Here is a 10086-nt window from a genome sequence, read left to right as displayed (position 1 = left end):
CTTTTTTTTTTTGGGATTTCGTCGGAAACTTCTTGGTTCGTATAATTATTCGCCGGGTTTTCGCTTTCCTACTTGAATCAGGAATTTGGGGGAATTTTGATTTATTTTACGAAAATGGATTTTGATTGGATTATTCGCTTCGCTTTCTCGATGGTTTGATTCTATTGCCACGCCATCAGTCACGCGTCCAAATTGTTGTGCGTACTATATGCAAGATTCTTATGCCTAATTTCTTTGGAAAGGGATTTTTCCGGATTCCTTCCACCAAATTTATTCAATGACTTAATTCGGATTTTTGAAATTTAATCCGACGGTTAAAATTATTATAACTTTTAAAGGAGCCTGTTTGTAGTCGTTAGATCAAATTTGAAGGATTCGGATTGATTGATTTAGTGGATTTGGTGGAAGGGATCCGGAGACAATTCATTTCCTATTTCTTTTTCTCTTTTATTTACATAAATACTGTTACGGAATTTAGACTAAATCATATAATAAGTCAATCGTAAATTAAATTGGCGGGTACGTGAGGTTGAATTTGAAAATTTTCACTTACAATTAAAAGAAACACCTCCAGATCAGTGTGCAAGTTGTGATTGAATATCAATTTATTTATCTGGTAACAAAAAGTTTAGGGGAGGAGAGGTTATCCCATCTCAGGGTCAGGGCATACCACAAGCCTCTTTGAGAACTTATAGAGAGGGTTTTTAGTCCTTTTTTTGAATTTACAAATCACTCACCAAGAGGGATTGTCAGTAGTGTAGATAGCAGGACTTGAACCTAGCTTTTGGTCTAGCGAAGAGAACAATCATTACCAACTCAACCAACCCTCGTTGTCTAATTTTAACATTTTAAATTTATAAAACACATAAAAAATTTACGCAATAAAGATATAAGACGATATTTTTAAAGCGACAAAAACGGTGCCCTTAAATTGTGCTTTTGCCAACAAAATAAAACAAGAAAATGATTGCAATACAATACTATATCTAAGTAATTAAAATTGTAATACACGTTAATTATGTGTACATATAAGCACTGTATCAAAACAAAAACAAAAGGCGTTATCTAAGGGCAAAAGTGTCTAATAAAGTTGCTAGGAAATTTCCAAGTTGCTTTCCCTTACAAAGAGGGAGTTTAAAAACAAGTGGGGCCCGTAATTCGTGTATATTGGCAACCGGCCAAATCCGTCCATTGCGTATAAGTCGAATTGTTAATTAATGGGGGAAGTACCGGTTGTACCTAACCGGTCCATTTCGCGCCACTATGTTGTACATGTTTTTCGTCTACTTTTGGATTTTTCTCATTTTTTTATTATTTTGAATGGGGTCTTATTTGGCTGGCGATTGTCGGTATGTTTAGTAATTCCACGAACATGTGAAAACTTTAGTTGTGGAAAAAAGGATCATGAGCCAACGAAAAGACAAGCAAAAAAAAAAAAGTGGTCGTCGAGATCTGGTTTCGTCAAATTGGTTAAAGTCATATGCTTTTTTCTCTAAACTTAATTCTTAATTTTTGCCAAATTTCTCTGGACTCAGTTCGAATCATCGAAAATGAGAAGAGATAAATAACTTAATGTTGCAATTTCATTTTCTTCTTTTACCTCTTGCAGTTCTAAATTTATTCCACAAAACAAGGATTCCTATCAAATAATAGTAAGGGTTTTAAGACCACTTCGTTGATGAAATTTTCTTTCAAAATTAACTATTGATAAATCTGTTTGAAAGTAGTTTAAAATGCCTAAGAGTTGTAACTTAGAATTACGGTTTAGTGGTACTCGTCTCCACCTGAATGAGATATTTTAAGTTCAATTCTTGTCAAAGACAAATTTGAACCACATTATTATTAGCTCATTATGAGACTTAGTCCACTCTCTCACCCTCTTGATGTAAATAATATTGTTTTTCCAAAAAACAAAAAAAAAAAGTGGCTATGAGTTTCTATGAAGATACCAAACATAAAATATGTGCAAAAGATTTGAACTCGAAACAACGAGACATCCTCTCGGTGAACAAGGTTTCTTGACTCTCAAGCCCTCATACATGGGCCCGCTCTGCAGATCAAGATGTAACCCAAAATCAAAGCCCGAACTCGACTCAGGTTGAAACCCAACGGTTCCGTGAACCCAAATTAAGGGAACCCGAGACCAAACCCGGAGAGAGAGTTCGGAGAGCAGCGAGAAGAAAGGGATCGCCGGAATCCAAAATCCGAACCGATATACATATACAGACGCAATCATCGCAAACCCAGCTACCCACCACGCTTCAAAGGTACCTTTTTACTTCAGTATAATTTTCTCGGCATACAAACACTTGTCTTGGATTAAAATTTTCTCGGGAAAATTATCAATCAGTTTCAGTAACAGGGTTTTTGGCGAGCCCAGGGTTCTTATTGCGATTTGTGTCGTTGTGCGTAATTTTGCAGGGCGATTTGGAAGAAAGTGGTTGCTGGGGTTGAACAATGGGCTTTGAGGCCGTGCACTGATGTCCCTGCTCTGGATTATTGTTCATCAGCTTGCAGAGATCGAAGCAATGGTAAATTTGAAATCTTGTTATCGGTTCTAATTTCGTTGTTTTTGCTGCTTAATTTTAAGGTTTTAGAACGCGATTACGAGGTTGATTTGAAGTTGAATGTGTAGTAATTAGGTCAATAAGTATTCCATTGGCATGTTAAATGTGTATATAATTTGTATTTTATGCATAGGCCGGGTCGAAGAAAGTCATAACGAGGGAAGAGTGGGAGAAGAAGCTCAAGGACGTAAAAATTAGGAAAGAGGACATGAATAAATTGGTGATGAACTTTCTTGTCACTGAGGGTTATGTGGACGCTGCTGAGAAATTCCGGAAGGAATCTGGAACCGAACGTATCCTTTTTTTCATAGTTTAATGGCCTATTTTTTATAATTTATGCCTTGGTGGTGTGATTCGTTTTGTGCTATATGCTGTTGTGTTTCTCCTTATGGGTAGATAGCAGATATTGATCTTACAACCATCATGGACCGTATGGCTGTCAAGAAGGCAGTACAATGTGGTAATGTGGAGGATGCGATCGAGAAAGTGAATGACTTAAACCCTGAGGTGGGATGCCATTTCTCAAACTTTCGTGTTGCGTTCATGGAGTCTATACTTTTGATACCGTTGATGAAAATCGTTTGCCTTTTCTTTCATTTGATAGAATCTTTGTGCTTTCTTTTATTTGGTCTTGCTAATGTCAAAGTCTGGCCTTACATATTAAGTTTGGTAGTGCAATGTGAATAATTGTAACTTGTGTGTCTGGTACAAACTATACATTAGGTTAACAGCTATATGAATTCCCTTTGGAATTGAGGTTCATATGTTATTTTAAATTGCTAATCATAGAAATCTTCTGTACTACATCACTCGGGCATCTCTTAACCAAATTTGCTAGTTGTGCTTGCCTCCAAAAACCTAGACCAGTGACTGCTTTAGAATTTGAGTAGTGTATGCGAAGACTATAAATATGGTGACTCACCTGCATTGTGGTCGCTCTGTCGATCGTGATTTCCATAACATTAAGAGGTATCATTTCAGTTAACATGGTTAAGGCTGCAAGTCACTTGCAGAGAGTCATTCTGCCTCTGATGCAACTGACGTAGTTACCAGGAACTCGAGGTTCTCTGATGTACCTTAGAGAAGGGAGTTCTGAAATGTACTTTAGAGAAGGCAATTCTAAATTGCAGAAGTGTTTAATATTAATAAAGGGTCAAAATAATTATTTATAGTTTTATCCTTTGATTTTTATTTTTATTTTTCAAGAGCAGCCTGTTATTATTTTGTGAAGAATCTTTATCAAAATTATTTGAAAGATCTGTGAAAATTCTGTCTGCAGATTCTGGATACAAATCCCCAATTATTTTTCCATCTCCAACAACAAAGGTTGATAGAACTAATTCGGAATGGAAAAGTAGAAGAGGCTCTTGAGTTTGCTCAGGAAGAGCTAGCACCAAGGGGAGAAGAAAATGTAAGATTCGGCATGTTGTGACTTTTCCTTGATTGACTATCATGTATATAATTTGATTATTTATTATCTTCTGGCTTCCTCCTTACCTCCATCCAACTGAATTGTGTTCACTGTGTTGTTTATAGTATCTAGTCCTACGAAATTCCGATTTATTAGTACTTATCAATACTGTTATGTGCAGCAAAGCTTTTTAGAAGAGTTGGAGAGGACTGTTGCACTGCTAGCTTTTGAAGACGTGAACAACTGTCCCTTTGGAGAGCTTCTGGACATATCACAGCGCCTAAAGACAGCAAGTGAGGTGAATGCAGCCATCCTTACCAGCCAGAGTCATGAAAAAGGTTAGCGTGCCTGCTAAAATTTATTTGTTCTAGATCTGCCATTGCTTATGTATCAGTTTTCAGTTACGAAAGAAACATGACTCAAAGTTGGATGGGGGGAAGATGTTTGGACTTTACACCACCTCATCATTGTGCATGTTTCATTATTTACCATAAGAAAATAATTTTTCACTAGGTTGGTTCATAGAATATTTTTTATCGCCGTACCCATTTTCTTCGAGTAGAAAGGTTAAGTAGATAAACCACAAAAGAAAAGGCAAGTCTAAGCTGTATCAACAAAATTTTTTATTGTGGAGTACATTGATCCTGGTATTTGTATGGTTGGAAAATTGTGGATCATTCGCTATTTCAAAAATAATTTGGGAAAGCCACTTCAAAAACATTCCTATCAGATTTGTTCATCGGTTTATATTCATCTGAATGTATATCTAGAGGAATTATCCCATGAGCATCTTTGAGAAGAGACGTGGATTCGATCTCTTCAAATATATTTGATTGATTCTATGCTAATCCAATACAAATCTCCGTAGGGGCTAATAACTATCGTATATTTCGTCATCTTGTCACAGATCCAAAGCTTCCAAGCTTATTGAAGATGCTGTTATGGGCTCAGAACCAGCTTGATGAAAAAGCTGCTTATCCTCGGATAAACAATCTTTCCATTGCCATGCTAGAAGACCCCACTGTCTAGGTGACCTCCGACCTCCCTGCGTGGAGAGATGGAGGATTAGGTTCCGTCCAGGCTTTCTCATGGGATGACAAATGATGTATGTACCTTTATTGCGAAAAATGACCCTATCTACATTCCGCTTGGATGCTGTTTCATTGCGTTCTGTGATCATTTCTTCTTGATTTTCGATTATGTGGCATTCTCAACAATTGTACAAATGCTTGTCTATAACATCTCTTTATTTATGTTGTTGAGAGATTGTGGATCAATTCTTTGGCTGTTTAAGATGTAGCATAAACAAGGAAGAAATAGATGTGAAGCGAGAAATATAAAGAATTAGTGGGTATTTTCCGTCAGAACACACTACTCCGACCAATTGGCCTAATCTGAATTCATTCATCATTTGACAACAACCGTACTTTTTAACAACATGGAGCTTTTGAACACAACACAAACACAACGAAAAAAGTTATAAAAAAGAACAATTTACTTTCTTCTGCCCTATCCTTCCAAAACCATCACTCAGAAATCACCCAAAGAACATAAACCCACCCAGAACTGCCGATATCCAAATCTGAAACCGAACAACGCTGAGGTCTTGCATGTTTGAAAGCAGCATTTGCTCCCTCCCCTGATTTCCAGCTTCCATCGTCGAAATTCAGGGCGTAGCTCGAAGGATCATACTGGAACGTCCTCAGCTGCTGCTTCCCAGAATTCTTGATAGCCTTCCTCAAGGCAGCTCTCACTCTCCAGAACAAGCGCCTGCACTGCTTCCTGCTGTACGCGTTCACCCACACCAATCTTCCCACCAAACCCATATTCATAGAACAATAAGAACAGCGGATCAAACTGCTTTTTTCACTTTCTTTGAAGAATTTGAGAGATGGGGTGCAATTTTCTTGAAGAAAAATGTGTTTGTGGAAACTGGAAAGGCATAAAAAGGAGGGGAGAAGCAAGCTTTTGGAGAAAGGGTTAGATGGTGAATGCAATCTTTTTGGTCTTTCAAAGTAAGCTGTGCCGCTTGAGCTGCAAGCTGCTGTCCTCCTACAGACTGATATACTTTTTTCTTGAAATTTACGTTAGGTTGGGATGCTCAAATTCCACCATCTAAGCTAGAAAGAAACGAGAGAGAGAGAGAGAGAGAGGGGAGGGAGGAAGGGAGGAGGTACAGTGGGCAGTGGGCAGTGGGCAGTGAGCCGAATGTCGTATCACTATCAGAATATGGCTGTAGCACATAACGAATCAATTATTTCACGGTTTTTGCACGGTCTCTACCTTTTTCCCCTATTTGAAGCCGTATGACTATCTCCATTATTAGGAATTTTTACGTGACCTTAAACCCTCTAGCCCCCAGCAATTTGTGGAAGCCCTAACCACGAGAAGGACTTACACTCTATGCTATTGTTTCAAACGAATAACGTGATATCATGTATTTTCACGTTCTAACCAACAACACATTATTGAACAAGGATACCACGATGGCATATCAAGAGTGTCGTTGTTCGATTAAAAGCTGGCTTGTTCGGTTGAAAACAACAATTATATTATTAGCACTTCAAAAAAATCATTATGCAAGCTTAAAAATACAGTTCCTTCCCCATGTTTTTAAAAAGAATGTCTTGAAAACCCTACTAAAAATCAACTACAGGTTTCTGAAAACTCATTCAAACATTTGTTACATTTCTATGGATAACAAAGGGACTTAAAATTCTAATCTTCCCTTATGAAAAACCTCATGGTTCAAATCCTAAGATGCATGGACACAATAATATCCTCTCGTATCTCAGTGTTGTATTTTCGTATACTCCATTGTGATCATACATTAATTCTTCTTGTTATTTTGATGTATCTCCGTATTATATCGTGTCGTATTCTTATCTTTATCATGTCTGCGTCCATGCATCGTAGTTCAAATCACATGTCCATTGCAAAGAGAATCTGGATTTAGGGCTCTTACCCATGTACTTTCTTTTTAAATATCGATTCACAAAATCATAAAATAACGGACAATGAAAAATTGGGGAAATCCAAATTCCAAAGTGAAAAAAAGGGCAATGAAGCTCTACATTGAAGAGTCAAATCAGAGTTTTCCTTTTCCTCAAAACTGGTATGTCTCCAATACAAGGCAAATGCGGGAAGTCCTTTTTTGTCTTCGTCTTCAAAGCCATGTTGCTTTCTTCCATATGCTCATTAAATTCCATTTTGTCTCTCTCCACAGTTGATCGAGGCACTTTCCTCAGTCTGTGACTGTGCCTATTAATTACCTCGCACCGCCCAACTAGGTCCTATTTCGGATGATCTGTTATTCCATCACACAGAGCAAACCTTGTCTTAGGCCTTGGCAGCTGTTGGCACTTCTCTGCTATTCTTCTTACGTAGCTTTCTCTGTTTAGGGTTTTGGTTTTTCTTAGATTTGGGAGAATAACTTTCCTACAATCCGGTGTCATTGTTGCGGTGTTATAAGTCAATCATACACGGTTGTGTAAGAAGGGTGTCATTGTTTCCGTATTATAAATCAATTACACATTGTTGTGTGACAATATACATTAAGTATTTGATGGTAGTTTTGTGTATTAGAGAATAAGAGAGGAAGTCTCGTTTTACAAAACATAAAGGATGGGAATGAAGGACAGACACCCACCCATGCATCTCGAGTGGAGGAACTAACATGAAGTGAGATGTATTTGAATAAAAGAAGAATCTCAACTTAAAGTTATAACGTGTGTAGGTAACGGAGATATTGTCACAGTAGCATTTCGAATGTAGTTAAGCTTCTCTCGCTAAGTGAAATATTTTGAGTCAAGTTTTGCCAAATGGCATTTTCTTCTAGCGGGTTCCCCTTTGATGCCATCGTTCAATGGTCCTTGGTTAGGGTTAAGTTTTCGTGGTGGACCTCGAGACAGTGGAGACGTTGTCTTGATCAAGTTTGCATCTTGCAATTTAGGGTTAGGTATATGGGGGTTGAAAACGATGTTTGCCAGCCCGAATTATCCATGCCAAAGCTCACATCCAAATCTGTCAGTTAAAAAATTGTTTAACCTGTACTTATTTCTAGTGTGAGGTTTCGCTTTGTGCATTTCTTGGTGATCTGATCATGTGCTTTTCTAGCTTCCCTCCTCAATACTGGCCTTCTATTTCCTTTGCTCTATATACCATATTGACAATTCATCCTTTAATAAAAACCGAACGTTTTAATAAAGGACAAACGTCTTGTATAAAAAACTGATAATTCTCTTAGACAAAATTGTACCCTCCACCATAAATGATTTAGTTGGTCACATGCCTTGGTTGCTGTTTGTTTCCCCCAAAATGTCAAGACTACTTTCTACTTTCTCAAAATCTGCATGATAAAAAGCAGAGATAAAGTCATGAGATCCCAGGAGCAAAAACAAATATGGTATTAAGCACTTTTACATATTAAATTGGAAAATTAGTTTCTTGATAAGCAAACCCAAATCCAAGAGATGATTCTGCGTTGGCTTGTTGAGAAAGCAAAGGGTGAGATATAATCCAGATAACGTTCAATGTATCAAAAATATCATATTGTAGGATCTCATGTGGATTTGCCCTACTGAGGCCTTTTTAAGTGCGTTTTCTTTTAAGTGCTTTTTCAGATGCTGCTTAATGCCCCATAAGCTCTTCTCCCAATCTTTCTGTCCAAACAGTGCTTGTGTTTCCTTCTTCTAATAGGTTGGATTTTCTTTTGTATTATATGATACTGTTAGTGATTAAAGGTCAGCCCATGTGTTTTAGATCACGGGAGACAAAAATGACTTGGAGCAACCTTTAGCATGCCAAACATTTTAGCATAGCATAACTGGTGATTGGCCAACCACTCAGTGCCACGCCTGCACTTCTAAACTTAGTTTGAAAATCTGAGCTTTTAGTTCAGTTGTAAACTAGGTTAATTAGTCAGAACAGTATTCAAATTTGAATCAAAATTTAATTTTTATTTGTACATTATAAGTTTTATATGTACGACAGTCAATTCAAGCGGATTGTTCAACTCACTTACAAGTTACAAATAAATACCCATCTCTATTTAAGTACCACTTGGCCTCCCGTAGATAAATCATCACTACAATGGTCACATTCTTTTGTTGCATTGAACTGTCTACCTAGTTCCATTATCAGAAACAAGAAATTTCTCAAAAATTAGAGCAATATTTGGACTGATATTGAAAAAACTTAACGTGGATTATGGTTAAGTCCAGCATCAACTAAGTTAGTGAGTGGGGAATTTAGTTAAATTCATATCACTTTCCATCTCCAAAGCCCCAACAAATATATAATTTAAAAATAAAAAAACCGCAACGGAACGAGAGAAATTTTATTGAAAAAAATCGACAAATAAATAATTAAATTCCTCTTTTGTTTGAAGAATTAAGCCCTGTTAAGATATTATCCATGGAATGCAAACATGTCTTTGGTAAAAGTCAATTTGATCTTTTCCCCTTTGTTGTTTTGTACGAGCTAATTTGTCAATTTTTTTCCTGTAGATATTTTGAGCTCCCTCAATGAGTATATAGTTGAACATGAAGTAGTAAGGTTTCCCAAATAGTAGAAACTGTAGAAAAAGAAGAAGAAAAACTAACCTAGTAAAAAAATTACTAATCACCACTTCACCATTTACTCTTCTCCTCAAAATTTCCAGCATAGGTGTGAGTTTTCTATACCATACAAATGTATAGAAGTTACGTAATAATAAAGAAATTGTCCGCATCGTCATTGTTTTGACCCTCTAAATAACTCCGAACGTCTCTAAATTGTCCCTGTCCCTGTCCCCTGTCATAACCAAAGAAAGTACATGATAATTCGTTAATTAGATATGCTAAATATTGTCCCTGTCCCCTGTCATATAACTCAATTGATCGCATTCAAAACGAGACCCAAAACCATCAGATACAAGAGTGACTCAAATCCCACACATTTTTCTTTAATCTTTGATATCCGATTTCCTCTTACTTTCTCTTTGAAATCTCCGGAAAACTTGATTATTTTACAAAGTCGACAATGCAAGAGACAATAACCCGCCAAAACAATATGATCTTAACACCTATTCCACTCAATACAAGAAACCCTAGTTATTCACACCAAACC

At 37.0% G+C, this 10086-nt stretch overlaps 1 protein-coding gene across 2 annotated transcripts; it reads left to right on the top strand.

The window, feature by feature from the left end:
* Positions 1 to 2064: 2064 nt before the first annotated feature.
* On the top strand, positions 2065 to 5255 carry LOC137725357 (protein GID8 homolog). 2 transcript variants are annotated; one of them, XM_068464015.1, is made up of 7 exons: positions 2065 to 2267; positions 2422 to 2531; positions 2701 to 2860; positions 2971 to 3074; positions 3847 to 3978; positions 4160 to 4316; positions 4886 to 5255. In XM_068464015.1, the coding sequence occupies exons 2-7, from the start codon at positions 2481 to 2483 to the stop codon at positions 5005 to 5007; spliced, it is 726 nt and encodes a 241-aa protein (XP_068320116.1). In that variant the 5' UTR covers positions 2065 to 2267; positions 2422 to 2480; the 3' UTR covers positions 5008 to 5255. The 2 variants fall into 2 exon arrangements, with proteins under 2 accessions (XP_068320116.1, XP_068320115.1); XM_068464014.1 differs by having other exon boundaries at positions 2070 to 2267; positions 2968 to 3074.
* The last annotated feature ends 4831 nt before the right edge of the window (positions 5256 to 10086 follow it).

The sequence above is a fragment of the Pyrus communis genome, chromosome 2, assembly GCF_963583255.1.
Source record: "Pyrus communis chromosome 2, drPyrComm1.1, whole genome shotgun sequence".
NCBI classification, from domain to species: domain Eukaryota; kingdom Viridiplantae; phylum Streptophyta; class Magnoliopsida; order Rosales; family Rosaceae; genus Pyrus; species Pyrus communis.
The sequence above is the reverse complement of the archived record's forward strand: the minus strand, read 5'-3'. Positions and strand labels throughout refer to the sequence as shown.

Bases quoted from the DNA above. Each gene is read 5' to 3' on its own strand.
- LOC137725357 (XM_068464014.1), top strand. From the start codon at position 2,481: ATGTCCCTGCTCTGGATTATTGTTCATCAGCTTGCAGAGATCGAAGCA. The intron at 3,979-4,159 runs GTAAGATTCGGC...TGTTATGTGCAG, and splicing joins CACCAAGGGGAGAAGAAAAT to CAAAGCTTTTTAGAAGAGTT. The intron at 4,317-4,885 runs GTTAGCGTGCCT...ATCTTGTCACAG, and splicing joins CAGCCAGAGTCATGAAAAAG to ATCCAAAGCTTCCAAGCTTA.